The 16,618-nt window shown below is 36.5% G+C and overlaps 1 protein-coding gene across 1 annotated transcript in view; it reads left to right on the top strand.

Moving 5' to 3' along the window:
* LOC124158757 (alkaline phosphatase, tissue-nonspecific isozyme-like) overlaps positions 1 to 15,819 on the top strand; it is a 346,999-nt gene extending 331,180 nt beyond the window's left edge. Inside the window, exons 8-9 of the mRNA XM_046534048.1 lie at positions 12,734 to 13,362; positions 15,120 to 15,819. Of these exons, the coding sequence (XP_046390004.1) occupies positions 12,734 to 13,269 (536 nt within the window). The 3' untranslated portion in view covers positions 13,270 to 13,362; positions 15,120 to 15,819. The remainder of the gene's footprint in view (positions 1 to 12,733; positions 13,363 to 15,119) is intronic.
* Positions 15,820 to 16,618: the final 799 nt, after the last annotated feature.

Here is a 16,618-nt window from a genome sequence, read left to right on the forward strand (position 1 = left end):
GCTACGAACGCAACAACGTAGATGTATGGTATTTCCACGGATGTCATACGAGAATGTTAATTGGCGCTCCATCTGCTGAAAGAAGAAGGCAATGAATTATATAATCACGTAGTGATAATGATTTGCTAGAATTTCGAGTGGATTCCCAGTCAAGAAATAATTGATGATTTTTTCGATAAACTGTTTTATATACATTTAATTATTCCTTTAAAAATACGACATTATTCATTTTAAGGTGATTTCTATCTCTCTTTCTCTTATTAAACTTCTATTTATGCTTAAAGTCGTCATTATTTGGGTCGTCGTCATTATTTGTCTCCAGGGTTATCTATTTTTAATAATATGCAAATGGATACGATATTCATCTGCATTCGTTCCAGCTAATGAGTTTTGCCAAATGGAATATCGTACAGATAATCAAAAACTTTCCGCCAGATCGCTCTGTGCTATATGACCTACTTGAATTCAATCGAGTGGTCATGAGTTGGTAATGATCGATGAATTGTGTAGTTGATTTATATCTCCATTTTTCACCTCACACCCTTTCTAGTTCAACTTTCATTTCTAACATTCATCCCCGTACAATTTTCTCCCCCTGCAAATTTTCCCTCTTTTCATCAATTAAGCTTCTGATGAACTAGCTATATAAACCCTGAGGGCTTAATGATATTCCACGTGCCGTATAGTTCTCTTAATTCATTTCCATCGAACTGCGCGTACATGAGTTCTTTTTTTATAGTATTAGGTACGTCATTTTGTATTTAAAGGTAATATTCGATAAATAATTGAACTCACATTTTTAAATGATAAGTAATGAAAACTATTTTTTACAGCTACACTATGATTCGCGTGCTCATTTCGTTTTTGGCACTCATTGCTAATACTACTCCATACATTTAATCTCTCATTGAGCATTAAAAACACTCTTGAGATTCAAATAAAATATTAACTTAATATTTGTTTTAATTTTAATCATGAAGATCCAGTGAGTTAGTCATCAGGAATTTTATACGTGGATTTAAAACGGTGCATTCAGCGTAAAGAAAACGTGGTAATCACAGTTTAGCTGGAAAAATTATGATGATGAATCAATTCTACCAAATGTCATTTTCATCGGATACGGATTATTTGGCATTCCATTTTCTTTCATCTACAAATATATATCGAGTGGTCGTCATTATGTCGAAAGTGTTATAGTTTATTATCTACTTTTTGAAATGGTGATGACTCGATATTATTTCAATAACAATTGTGGACACCCATAAAAAAATCGGCTATAAATATATTTTCAACTCAGGCACTCAAAGCACATATGGCTTACGGCAGATGCTCCTTGGACCCTTACTCATTGAATCGTTTCTTTTCATCTGAGCATTTCAGTCTAGAATTCGTTATATTCCATCAATACGATACGATTTTAGCTGTTTGAGTTCGGAAAGTTGAATGTGCGAAGATGAAGAGTTAGCTGATTGCGTTCTATGGGTCCCGGAGAGATATGAAACTGGCCAAAATAAAAACTAAAGCAGACACTTATTATTGCAGAAGTTTGGGAGAAAGGAAGATTCAGGGATTGGTATATTTCCAAGTTATGAAAGAAAGACATGGGGCTCGGAGGGAGTCCGAAGATTGGTTTTGGAGTTCTTCTTATATTTAGGGTGTGGGGAAGTTGGTTATTTCGCTTGTTGAGAGGGAAGGAGGAAATATTGATCAATGAAAGTGATGGAAAAAAAGAGTAAAATATTTATTGGAGAAATGATGGTGGGTGAAAATGGAGAAATGGTAGATGATTGCGATGAGTCCGACCTTGAATGATGCGTGGAAAACTTAATAATAATATTGACACGTCCCTCATTTGGGAACTATTCGAAGATCAAGTGAGGTGTTAACAGACTGTTATTGTGTTATGCTGCGAATCGGGAGTCGATATGATTTTTGACTCAATTTGACTAATTTACTTGTTTCAAGGCTGATGATAGGCTGCTCATCATAATTAACAGCGCTGTAAAATCCCAGTTTAAAATTTTATCATTAGGCTTACTCATTCAAGGATCACATGGAGTGTTTAAAGATAGACTGTTATTGTTACTGTCTGCGTTGCAAATCAAGAGTTCAGGAGCAGTCGATACGTACATATCTTTGGGTTAAATTTACTCTTTTATTTGTTTCGAAGCTGATGATAGGCTATTACTGATAATTACCAGCGCTGTGAAATTGAAGTTTAAAACTAAATCATGATATTGCTTAATCGAACGTAAATGGCTACGTAAAACCAGGTTAATAGGGTTAAACTGGAGCAGAACAGAGTGAAAGATTACGGATGAAGATGAGCTACAAGGCTAAGCTAAGGCCAAGAAAAACATTGCAATGCTGATACCCTTAATATTTTGTTTCATCAAAACACCCGAATAATGCTGGAATTATCCTAGTATATTTAGGTAGTCGCTTCATAATGCTTGAAGTAAAAATGATAGAACATTTTTAGTAAACGCATTTAAACGTAGAATAAAATATGTTATATATCATATAAATTAGGTTTAACATCTATTTCAATTTCTCATATGAGTATATAATAAAATATTTTTATGCTTAAATTGATATAATAACGGTAAAAATATTCCACATCACGAAATATGACGATAAAGGTGCTTTAAATTTGGCTTCAAAAGTTACATATGAGTGAAAATTACCCTTCCCGTCCTTAAGTAACCTTTTGCCAATTGATGTCTTGCTATGTTAATTTGATTTAGCAGATACTGTGGAGCTTCTCAGATTCCAAGTGGCAAGAAAGAAGCTCCGAAATCCATCTCTGAGCTTGCATGGGCGCGCATCGCGGAAGATGGAAGAGCTCAATCAGTCCGCCATTGTTGGGATCGAAGTAACTTTCCGATGGTATCCCCAAATTGAATCGCTGGTAGTGAATATTTTTGTGCTTGCAGTCTATCAAGATCTTCCTCTAAAATAACGGCTTCAAAAATTTAGGATTAACCTTTAGCTTTAAAATTTATTCAACTGTCTGATTCGATCTTTACTTTTTTGATAATTAAATAAAGTTTTAAGTTTTTGAAAACTGTTTACAAACTTACCCCAACATGATAATGTCAATATTTCGCGAATTGTTCCCAGCCTTCAAGTATTATTAGGGCAGTCACCGTTCTTGCTCAAAATGCCCTTCCATCTTCCAACAATACCTTGAAAAGTATGGGTATGGAGCATACTTGACTATGGAAATTAATCTTAGAGAGTAGTCATTACAGATAATGTTCTGATGAATTTTCAACGTAAGTAATTGAAAAACTTAACCAAAAAGAAGCCACCGTGAAATTGTTGAAACGGTGGCTTCAAATATTTCTAAATTTTCCTTTGTTCAGAAAACTAGACCTCAGTAGAGTGAAATACTACCTTTTAGATATACCATCTGGTATTTCAGAGAAAATCCTCCGCGGCATCAGGAAAGAGTTACCTTTTTTATAATTGATTTAAGTTGGTGACTAGCATTTAGATCCAAATGCATCGATAGCAAGTATTTCCGTTGCTGATATTCCACTTGCCAATTATTCAGTTGTGGGTAATTGAAAATTTATGTAAGTACTCATTAAAGAACTTGAACTTCCCCATGCCTTATTTTATCTTCATAATCCAAAACGAGAAACAAAAATGAGCAGTGATGACCAAAAGATAGAGTCAACCTGGCTCCATAAGAAAATGATTCAGACTAAGTAGTTTCAAATATCTACATGAATACGTTCGAATTCTAGTATCGCGTGACCAAGGAAAATTAATCCTCTGGAACATAGTGGAATACTGGAACCGTTAAAATGCTGTTTCATGAAAATCTGTGAACCGTATTGGAAATGAGATATATTTCTTCGTTAATTTTCATGAAAATTTTTGAACCGTATTGGAAATGAGATATATTTCTTCGTTAATATTCAAGTAGTCACTTCACAATTCTTGGAGAATATGTAATGAGAGAAAAGGTTTATTCCCGTGATCATAATGAAACGTCAAATAAAATACATCATTTTATAAGTAAAACTTTCTTTACTTTATTTTTTTAGCTTTGAATATAGCTGATAATGTTTTTTTTTAATATAACATGAATTTTCCAAATTAAAAATTTTTTTATTTTTTTCAGACAAAATTCTATGAGGACTTATTCCCTATAATTGATGACACCTGTCCCTCTAACCATCACTCCCTCTCTCCATAATAGATTGGGGGAAAAGGTGCCTATTTCTAATTTTACTGTTGGTTGGTATATCAGTTCGGTTTTCAGGAATTATCGTCATGTGTTTTGCGCAGTCTTCATTGTATTGTCCTTGATTAAGCTTCCTGTCGTAATGGTTTGTTGACAAAGTGAAAAGAGCCATCAGTCAACGTCGACATGGACGTCGCACGCTCTTAACAGCTGTTCGAATTCGAAGAAAAACAAGCCGGCAGGTGTCTGTCGTATTTTTCTGAAAATATTGTTTTGGAAAAGTGATGAATTACCAAATTTCCTTTATGTATTGTTTGCGGAATATGGTACCAAAATGTTTTAATGAAAATCAAAATAGAATAAATTGGTATTTTCATCAACAGATGATGGAACGAAAGTTATTCTAATTCAGCCTAATCTAGGTAAAATTTGATAAATTACCTTAACCACGAAGAAATTTTGGCAATAGACGTCGTACAATTTTGAAAAGACGCGTGGAATTTTGGGCTTTCTTGACCACTCCGAGAAAATTCTATCACTCTTTAAAACTATTTAATACCAAGCTTGGTGACTCTGTTTGAAATTACACCGATTTATTATTATTGTTAAAGTTATTTGAGCCATTATAAGGAGTTAATGAGACAAATTTCATGGCCCTTTATTTAGCTGAGAATGAATTCATTGGAATATCATTTAAACTTGTGTCTCCCTTGTAGCCTTTGAAAATGTCCTGTTTGGATTTTCAAGAGACCTCATGGAGTTGTATCTATGTTACTAGTAGTATTGTTGAATGAGCATGCAAAATGAAATTTCTTAGTTTCAATCACTTTTAAGTCTTAATATCCACTTTCATAAGCAAAACGTGCTAAATCCAATGCGTTTCTTGTAACTTAGATCTTTAAAAATTCATATTTTTTTTAATTTGGCAAAATAACCTAAATTTTAGCATGGAATAATATTTAAGAAATTCTTTTTTATTTTAAACGGGAAAAGTACTGCGTATGGAGTCAATCATTTCTCAATTTACGCTAGGAAAAATTTGCGATTCGATCATTTCGCTGAGTGGTTTAAATTTGATAGAAGTATTTACATGCGTATAAATATCTTACGAGCTGAGAGAGTACATAATGATTTCCTTAATCAATGAAATCTTAGGTTATCCCTTTAAGCTAAGATGGTTACAAAATTAATAATATAATGTATGACCCATGAATCTACCTTGGAAATGTTTATTGCTAATTGTATTAGATGTTTTCTTCACTGATGTGAATCATGGTAATCGACCGTCTTGTGTTTGGAAGTGAAAGCTAAATACCAATAAAATATGAATATTAACTAATATATTTGTTGATAATGGTTAAGAAATTATTTTTTTATAACGCTAAATGACAATCTAGACTATTGCGACCCTATTAACTGTGTCCCAAATGTGCAACTTTATTGACGTTTTTCGTGAAAGTTGTTAACTTCTCTCTTTTTAACCGAATGCTTGTGGTCCAAATTCATTGATCTTTATCATCAATCAATGATCAGTCTTAAGCACGCTTATGTATTAAGCTGACGGCATCAAGAAGTCAGCTAGGTGAAATATTTTAACCATTTTTCCTTATCAATTTACAATCGTTTACATTTTATCGCGAATACCTCGGCAGAGACAAGAATTATGCATGGAAAAATAAGCGTTGGAAAGAGACGAAAATATATATAAAAAAAGAGAAGGAGAGTGCTCGTGTCGTAAATCACTCTCGATTCATAAATCATTACTGAAAGATTCGGAGACGGAAGGATTGTGGTCTGGGGACATCGCAAACACTCGCTTCGAAAAGAGCGAGAGAGAGAGAGAAAAAAACACTGAGGATGGAGGGGCAGAGGTGGAACTAAGGGCCAGAGTCGTCCGAGCACATAATTTTCTCGTCCTTCAGATGGCAGGTCGATTGACTGATCAAAAACTGATGGGGGGAGCGGTAGAAGGAGGGTTGTCATTGTCATGGGAGTTGGCGAAGTTGATGGAAAAGTGGAAAGGGAGACAGGCGTATGACGTCACAATTTTTCTCTCCATTCTCTTTCCATGGGTCGATCCTGATTGATAAAGTGCCATATTTATAGTCGTAGTTTCGGGCTTGCTTAGCGGCCTCTTTACCATGAAAATTGATGGTTACAGCTGCTATTAAGCTATTTTGAACCTCAAAATCTCCTTTCTATCTGTTTGAACGTAATAATGAATGTAAATTTTGTTAAATAACTGGAGCATATTATTGCAATCCTTACCTCTACAACAATGTTTCAGTTAAGTGGTGAGGTGCGTTATGATCACGTATATGGAATCTTTATCAATGGGTGCATGCATTTCGAATTTCGTCTTTATTTTACACTTTTACGTCTTTAATGCGTCATGAATCAGCAGTATTAAAAATTATTCATCTAATATGTTTTTTCAAAACATGTTCGTTATAATTAATTGACTTGGGTTCAATTAAGACTCATTTCTATCAAGCACATATTTCCCTCAATTTTAATTAATACACATGAACAATGGGGTTTTCAAAATTTATATGCAGATTACAAAATCATAACTTCTACCAGCGATTCTAGGCCATTATAGGGTGTTCCCCGATTTTTTACCGAGAAAATCTCATTCTCTCTTCTTTCTTCAAGATTTCCCGATGTAATACGAGGACTAAGGCACCCATGTAGTGGATTAATATTAATAACGCAGAAGCACTGAGTTTTAAATATGCTTTTCAAATTTTCGTAATAAAGTAAAAGCTGAAAGAAACAAAAATATATTCTATTAGATTTTAATAAAGGCGCATATCGTTTTCCCCTCAGCAATACCGGCATTCTTGTTTAAAAATTTTTTCTGAGCAATGTAGTGCTGCTGACAGCAGCAGAGAAGTCAAGAGTGGAAGCATTGGAAATGTGGTGTTGCCGAAGAATGATGAAGATAAAATGGATCGACCGTGTGAGTAACGAGGAAGTGCTGAGACGAGTGGGAGAAAAGAGAAGCCTCCTAAAAACCTTAAGCAGAAGACGTGACAACTTTATGAGACATGATAGCCCGATGAATACAATCGTAGAAGAACAGGTGGAAGGGCAAGGGACGGCCCCGACTGAGTTACATAGGACAGGTTATAAAGGAACTAAAAGAGAATAAATGCGTCGCTATGAAAAGGCTTGCGGATAGGAGAGAGGAATGGAGAGCTGCGTCAAACCATTCTTAGGATTTTTGACTAATGATGTCGATGATGATGATGAAAGTAATTTCCTAAAGTAGCACGCTTACTTTTGTATGTCTGACAAGATGCACCGAATGCATTTCATTTGCATAATTAATCACCGGATGCCGGATGGAACTAAATCAGTTCATCGCCACTTTGTATTGGCTTTACAATATGTGTAAGAAAGTTAATTTGATGTTTGATCGCTGATAGGGACCAAATAAATCGAACAGTTAAGGCAATGAAAGCCAAGTGAAAATGCTACATAATTATTATCAAATTTAACTTTTATTTAAAAAAGTTACCGAAAGACTAGTCTAAAAAACTAATTGAGAGGTATTATTATAGAATTTTTCTATTTCCTACAAATTCCAGTAAGTGCTTGCTTCAATGGTGTGGCCATTGTAATCAAACCAGTAAATGTTGAAGTAGAGCTCTATACAGTAAAGTAGTAAGTTTTGATTAACTGCATGACTGAGTTAGCTATCACGGAGACTATCTACCGATTCGATCGATAGATTTGTCTTCCTCATAGGAAAATCTACTAGAATTGGTAGAAGAAAAATTGCGTATGCTTGGTTTCGCTAGGTAGGGCCTCGTTCGCTTCTATAGCGCTGGAGTGTTTTATCCCTATTCCCCTCCCTTCCATTCCTTTCCTTTCCCTGGAGGCGTCGGCGGGCTCCGATCGCGACGGCGCCTCTCTCCTTTTTCCTTCCTCACCAGCCCCTCCCCGGGTGTCCTGGCGTATAAGCCTCGGGCTTGGTTCCGGGCCCCGGTGCGTTGTACCCTTAGCAGGGTTCGCCTTGAACCCTCAGAATTCTTATCACGGAGACTGAACATGCGTATGTTGCTGTTAATATAAATACATAGGGCAGTAAAACTGTGGCCACTCTTGTTACTTCCCCCTTTATCTCTCGACATCAACATCAAAATTATTGAAATAATTTTCAGTTTTCTCGATATGAAGACCCACTCTGAGGGACGCAAACCGTCCATCAGATATCTAGCTGTTCATCACGTCAATTCGCGGTTCTGGAACGCCACGGGGTCGGTCGGAAAATATTGCCTGCGTCGTGGGAGAGTGCAGTGGAGGGCTGTTCTGACTGAAGCCGGGGTTATTTATGGGCAGGAATGCCGTCGAATGCGGTCGGATATCTGTGGATACGATATTTTTTTATCTCCCGGGAGAGATGGGCGTGGCCCCAAGGGTTCATAAACAATGCGAGTTTTGCAGAAGGGAAGTCATTTGTTCGGGTCGTCCCTTAAGTCTTATCACAACCACTTGACTTGGCGTAACTACTGAATTTAAAACGTTTAAAGAAAAATATAGGGATTTGTTCAAGGTTTAATCTCGTGTAAATCTTACAGGTTGATATTGTAAAAAATTACAATTTTCCACTAATAGTTTAATCCACGACTGGTTTCAACACATTATTCATTACATTCAATAATATTTCCAATTGGCAATGAAGGTAGGCCCGAAGATGATAAACGTTTGTCGAAACCGGTTGTTAGATAAATCTATTTTAAAAATTGACAGTGTTTTGATATACCTATAGATAAATGTCTCAGGGTTCATAACTTACAACGGCGTAACTTGAAAATTAATTCATTATTTGAGAAAATATCTAATATCTACTCAAAAAGCTTCTAGCAAGGAAAGATTGTGACGTCTATTGGGAATAATTGAAAGCATATTGAGCTCTCAAAACCCTAATCCGCGATTTATCAATGTCTTATCTGTGATCTGTGGAATATTTCCTCTATGGACTGGGTACACGTTATTTTACGTCAAATTATATCTAAATAAGTTTTTTAAACGGATTTTGTGATTATGTTGCCCTTTTTTATCGGTTAATCTGTTACTGCTATTACAAATATTACGCAGGAAGTCACCATCAGGGAGTTCGGCTAAATATTTCACACTAACGCGTATCCGCCCATACCTATTACTGTTTCTGAGTTATCCTGTATGGAATCTGATTTATTACGTGGACAATATATCATTAAAACATATTTACTAGCGTGCTCACTCTTATACTAAGAAATATTTGCTATTTTTCATTATACCATATAATCAGTACTTTGGTCTTCGTTTTTGACTGGATTAAAAGGTCCATTTTCAGTTTATTTTTTTCCTAGATATTGGCATGCTTTATGTATTTGGTGTGAGGTTAAACTACTGATTCAAATTAAGGGGTACCTTTGTTTTTGCACGGTATATCAAGTCATTGTTTGGCATTACGCCTAATAATCATTCGCGTATATTTCAGAGTAACATAAGGGCAATTTCTACGCATCAACTTCGCCCCTTAGTGGAAATATTCTGTACTCTCACGCGAGTTTCTCCATGAGTTATTTTAAAATAAATATAGGTACCAGGATAACCAAGGCTTCTCTAGCGCTAGCGTTAAATATTTCGCCATTATTATCGTGCTTGAGGCATTGCGTTAACATTTACTTGTAGTAAATTGCGGATTTTTTTCTAATTTACCTGCAAATGCTTGCGAGTGTATTTTAGCATTCTTTTTATCTGGTTTTCGTCTGTAGACCATTTAAAAACTTTTTGGGCGTGTTCCATACTTGTGACAGATGACCATAACTCGTCAGTATGTCGTCCTTTTAGCTTCCTCAAAGGTCACAATAAAAACATTTCAAAGCTGAAACGAAACTGTTGCGATATTTTTTCAGTATTATATTTTTTATACAGACGTCACATCTATTGCCATAATAACGCGGACATACTCATAAATAACTCGAGTAAAAAATACAAGGAAGATTTAAGTCATCTATCAAAAGCAAAGTAGGGAGAACGAGTAATAAAAAAAATTATGAAGGAAAGAAAGTTCCCTAAACATTCCGAAGTCAACTACTACATTTACAAGGCTTGCGGATATAACGTTAGAAATCCCGTTTTCTTTCCCAATTCTTCGTCTCCTTTTTCACCGTATTTTTTTCTCCTGGTCCTCTTGGAGAAGTTGGGATATCAATCTCCTTCACGACGCGACGTACGCGAGGGATTCCTCGGGTCGAAGGAACTAGCGCCAGCGGAGGAAATTCGGTCCAACTCAATAGAGGGCGCTGAAATTTGATCAGGGGTATAAAAGGAAAAAGGAATGCGAGGGGAGATAAGAGCAAATATGGGGAACTCACGGCCTTAAATGTATATCTTCGTCCCGTTCCGCCGTATCAAGATTTATCCATGTGTTCGTAGTAGGATTCATCACCTATTCATAAAGAATAAAAATTTTCGGTGCAAATAAAATGTTATGTGACACTTGATTGGAATAAACTTTCAGTACAATATCAATAAATGATGTGGATTAGTATTCTAAGTCAAGGGTTTTGAACCCACGGGCCTTGGACAGTGGGGTACCCAGGAATTTCGTTCGGGGAGTGGGGTCGAATACTCGGAGGGAAGTTTTTTAAAAAACAGGGCACTAAATATACGTTTTTAAACTAATTTTTACACTTTTTATAATCGATAAAACCTCATTTGTCGAAGTAATCTTTTGTTAATTCATTATATTTCAATATTTTTTCCTTTTACGAAGGAGAGCAACTGCGTTTTTATATTTCGAGGTGGAGCCCGGACCCCCAGTACCCCCCCTCGTTACACCACTGCCATCGGGCCGCATGCAGCGCACCGGCTAATTTCTTGTGGGCTATACAGGCTAAGGAAAATATTGTATCGTGCCGCACAATATGAATCATATGTGGACACACTCCTCAAAAATAAAAAATCTCAAAAATTGCATTGATTGATTGAACTTTTCTAACCAATAAAGAAATGCACTATGAAATTACATCTTTTTTTCTATTTTATTGATGTGGTGGTAAAGTTATAGGGAGAGTTTGGCCCTCCGGACTCAGTAAAATCGATTTTTGACTCTTGCAATAAAAACAATTTAAGACCCTTAAGTTCTATTCTAACTGGTGAATTATAGTAGTATATTCTAAGTAGTGAGTTGGTTAGGTAGGTATTTTTAGGTAATAGTTAAGTAGGATAATAGCCGTCAAGCAATTAATATACATTGCTTTCATTCAATTCATATCATCCTACTGAACTACTAGTTACCATCCTTGAATCACTTTTCAGCTTATGTCAGGTTCTGCATAAAAAACATCCGAGTTTGAATAAGAGGCCATGAGGAATTTAATGATATTTTAAAATTCATTAGATTACTTACTCAGATTTACGAACTGTGGAATGAAATCAAATAGAAAACATCACATGTGATGTTTTATTCCTTTATTTTTCACTACTCGCTGTGAAGCTTACCAAACAATATAAGAGTGGGAAAGTGATGGTCAAGTAGAATGAAATAAGAGGTGAGGGACTCAAGTATCGTAAATCTCACTGCTGTTAGTCCGCATGGAAGTTCCGAGCACCTGAGCACGGACCAGTATTTGAATTGGTAAGTTTATTTTAGAAATTTCATTTCCAGAAATGGCTTTGGCTGAATTTTGTTTTCTTCCAGGTCAAGGTTCATTCAACATGCCTTCCAAAATTGTGCCAGATTCACTGTCCTTGGAAAAAAAATCCATTCAAGAGTAAAAGTCGAGAGCAATGCCCCTGAAATTTATCGATCATCAACTTCATCGCAATGGGCAATTAATGACATAACCTGCAGTGCAGTGATAAGAAAACTAAATATGTATAAATTTCAACATAGTGGTTCAGTGATTCAGGTGTGAGCATCAAATATTGGGATTAAGCTGAAGAAGAGGTAGAACACTTTTTAATCGAACACAGAGAATTCCTTCAAAATTTTTGCCAGATTCTTTAATGAAAACAAATCGTTTATTTCCAATTTAGTATGTTAGTAATTTAGTGGGCATTTCGTAATGACGATAAAAGGGTACAGGTTTTGTAAAAGAATGTTGCATCAAATCTTTATTCCACGAAAAGCTTTACAATTTCTGACTTATTTCTTGTCTAGCATTAGTTCATTTTTTTACTTGAGAATGTTATTTTAAATAACAATATTAAAAGACTCAGTTTTAGCAATTACCTTTAAATGCTTAGTAAAAAATGATTCCTGTAGGTTATCGCGGCCATTGAATTATTATTAAATATAATTATTTAAACTGTATCATGTACTAATTTAAACATATTTCTGCACTAATAACATTCTTGAGAGTTCACGAGAACTCGGAAAGGACCTTACAATAAATGTATTAAATAAAGAACTGTACATTAGTCTGGGCTTACTTCTACTCTATATTTAAACCAACCCAACGGTTGAATCAGTAAGAGCGTCATTTCCTTACATTTACTTATCCCTTTCTCTTCATTTCCTCTCAACATTCACAGGAGTGGACGCTAAGGTCTCCGACGTGGACGGCCTCCCTTACACCACCCTCCTCTACGGCAACGGACCCGGCTACGGCCGGGAAAACCTGTCTGCAGCGGACACCGGAGCGAAGAACGTGGTTCAGCAGTCAGCAGTGCCGAGGCAGTGGGCGACTCACGGCGGGGAGGACGTGCCCGTGTACGCCAAGGGACCGGGCTCGTCCCTCTTCCGGGGTTCCGTCGATCAGACGTACATCCCGCACGCGATAGCCTACGCAGCGTGCATAGGCGAGCACAAGGAGAGGTGCCGACGGAAAAAGGCACCGGCGCCACCCTCGCTGCTCCTACCCCTGGCCACGGACACCGGGGGTGGAGAGAAGGGTGGAACTGGGGGCTTCGAGGACTGCGCCAAGCCCCTCGCCGCCCATCCCGCCCCAGCTCCTCCACCCCCGGCCTCCGGGGGAAGACCCGTGTCTCCTCATTGCAGTGGCCGTTGGTGGTGGTCGGTGGTTCTCCAGTTGGTCTCCTCGTTGGCGTGTATTCTGATGCTGTGCTGAGGGTTCTCTCCCCCTCCCCCGTTCGCTCTCCTGTCATTGGCCGACATATCACGAGCTGGGAGGGGGGAAGAGTTCGCGGTGGCTCTGAAACGGGTGAGCCGCAAAACAGAGAATTTGATTAATTTATTTATTAAGATCAGCGGGAAATGAATGAACACAGTAAGATTACATTGTAGAATTGAAAAAAACCATGAAATAATACTATGGAAGCCATCATGAAGCATTAACACAAACATTAATAGCTCCGTTAAAATTTCATGAATAATTTTAAGTATACCGGGACTAGCCACGGTGATAACTTCACGGGAGTCACCCGTAATGCACAAATGGTGCGAAAAATCCACAGAAAAAATCATTAGCCTTGACCCGGATTTGAACCCGGATCCAGTTTCGACCCGAATTCGAACCCGAACCCGGAAATCGAGGGGTCCGGGTGCGAATCCCGGTCAAAGCGAAGGATTTTTTCTCTTTGGATTGTTCGCACAATTCATTAAATAATGATTATCAGCGATCATAGATATACTTATCATATTTATTTTTGAATTTATGTTTGCTTCAAATGTAAAATTTAAATAGTTCTATTAAATAGCTCTCCTGTTTCTGGGTAACTTGACGATGACGTCCATGTTCCCCATTTCCCAAGGACTCCCATGACCTTTGCCGCGCTTTCAGTCCTTTAATGCCTATTCTTAACGTAACTCGAAGCTTACCTTTGAACTTTATCCGGTTTTTTATGTGGTCTGAATTATTAATCTGAGAAAAGACCGGGATAAAAATTTTCAAGTTTCATATGCTGGCGTACGTGTTTGACTTTGCCCTTGTAGTTCGCACCTTTTTTTGGGATGTACTATGGGGTATATCGTGGCATATTGATTTTGTGATATTAAGTTCTTTGTTGGAACCTGATTCATCCAGCAGGATTGAAAGTATTCTATCAAACATAGTTTATAGCGGCGACCTTGTAGTAATGGGGGCAGTTTTAATATGCAGTGAAAGCTATATTGGTAAAGATACTCCTGTGATTTGTAAAATCATTTCTCTCACCTTTATGGAAATTCGTCAGATTTAGGATAAGCGGTGGATTTAATAACCTCCCGAGTTCTAAGGGGAAATGGACTGGATAAGGACATTGAGTAGCCCAACGGAAGATTTCACTCTGGTACTTAATGACCACATAAAAGTTATGTCGTTGACATGTCTTAAGTAATAGCTCAATTTCTCCAGAGTAGGTAATTGGAATTAAATATTTTGCTTACCAAATAATCCATAAATGTATTGGCTACGATTGGAGTGAGCCTATGGTAAGGCCGTGATTTTTTTAGTAGAACTTGCGATTAAATAAAGAGAATTTTTCTTCCATACAGACGCATAACAGTTTTTTTTAAACCACCCACTGGTTTCTCATTTAAAAAGGGATGGTAATGTAAACGGGCAGACAGATTCGAGGCCATAGGATTGTCGGGGATATCACCTTGATACGTTTTCAGTGGGCGGTGCATTTGTCATACATACATTTTTATTAGCTATCTATCGTCAAATATGGTGATGCTAATTTCAAAAATATCTTGAATGGAAAAAAAGTCTCGTTTCCTTTAGAAAATCTACCAAAAATATTCAGTCAAGGAAGTGCGATTTATTTACCACAGAAAATTAGCTTTCTCTTTGTTCCGTATTCCTTGATTCAATGCAGAATTTTATAATCCTTATCTGTATTCTTGAGCTTTCGCATGAATAAAAAAAATTCAAAAGTTCTATTTCCTCTGCTGAATGTGTGTAACAGATTAGATCAATTTGCAGTGATAATTGGCGTTGTAATTTCCTAAGCAAATTCTTGTTTGTTCTTCTTTCAGATTGCCCCAGGACACCAATGTGAGCGTTTAGTGATGAACTTCTTATGAAAGTGCCTCGTGTGAATGTGTTGCAAGTCTTTCATCTCTCTTTTCCGTTCGTGAAACCTGTTTGACGGAGTCAAATTATGTTCCGGATAGAACAGTATTTGAACAGTCAATGTGTGAAAGACACTGCTAAAAATATTTCCAGGGAGCAGTGATATTTTTCACCCTCATGAAAGACAGCGTAAAAGTGGACATAAGGATTATGCAAATTCTACTGAGTGAGTAACTTTGTCAAATGTGACAGAAGTAAAAGTGATGAAGCGGTCGAGAAAGTGCGAACTATTCTGTTTATCAATAGGGATTAAATGATTCTCCAAAGAATAAATTCTTAATAAAAATTCTTACTGTGTCCAGCCCTCAGCATGAATGGAAAACCTAGTGACCAAAGTTTTTCACCTTTCAATTCAAGATGAATACAAGTATTTTTGTATAAACACAAAACAGAATTTTGTTTCTTTACTCTGAAATCCGTAGTTTGTTTAAAACTTTTTTTTAAATGTTGAATGTGAAAATAGAGATCGTGGTGACTTTTTTTGGCACCTAAACCCATGAATTTACCTGTGTAAGCCATATTATTTAGTATTGTTTTGGAAGAATCTTTTCCTTAGTGTTTTTTATTTAATTACATTCGATGGTAATAAAATCATTCACCTGATGCACTTTTTGTTGCTTTTTTCAACCAAAATGTACGCAATCAGGTACGCAAAAGTGGAGATTTGGATTGTAACAACTGAGGATGGTGTCAGCCTTAAGCTCTAGACTCTTCACACAGGATGTCATCAGATAGACCCCAAAGAAAATGAACTGGATGGAGAGGGACAGGTAGATGCCCAAGTATCAGGTCTTTTTTTCTGGTTTAATGAGGTAAGTGAAGACGGTGTTAACCCGATATCATAGTGGCTGTCCCAAGTCTCATCCGTGAATAGTTAAGAGATTAAAAGATAATTTTTGTTTTTAGACCCTCGAGTCCAATGAGCAAATTAAAAATTACATCAAGAGCTCAAATAAAAATAATAATATCAATAATTTTAATTAATTCCACATCTCATAGTTACAATTTTGAATAATTAGCGTTCTATAATATTGGTTCCCATTTGGAAAAACTGCGTTTTGAGGCTAACGACTAGTTTTTACATGTAAAATGCAACGAGTATGTTTTTATAGAACGAAGTAAAAATGTATCAGTTCTATTACAGTTAGAAGTGTCATTAATATTCATAATTCATTGAAACCCGGGTTGTGCTCTGTATAAAAAAGTGGTATAAGTAAATGTGTGATATCCAGGAAAACTTTTCATTACTATTGCTTAGAGAAGTCAACTTATTTAATTTCTTATGTTAATGAAAATGAAAACATTAAAATTAGAATAATTTACACTGCCCGTACAACTGAGATAGATTTGGTGAAAATCAATTTTTACTCGACATTCAATGGATTAGGATAGTTATTTTATT

This window comes from Ischnura elegans, chromosome 5 (genome assembly GCF_921293095.1).
Source record: "Ischnura elegans chromosome 5, ioIscEleg1.1, whole genome shotgun sequence".
In the NCBI taxonomy this organism is placed as follows: domain Eukaryota; kingdom Metazoa; phylum Arthropoda; class Insecta; order Odonata; family Coenagrionidae; genus Ischnura; species Ischnura elegans.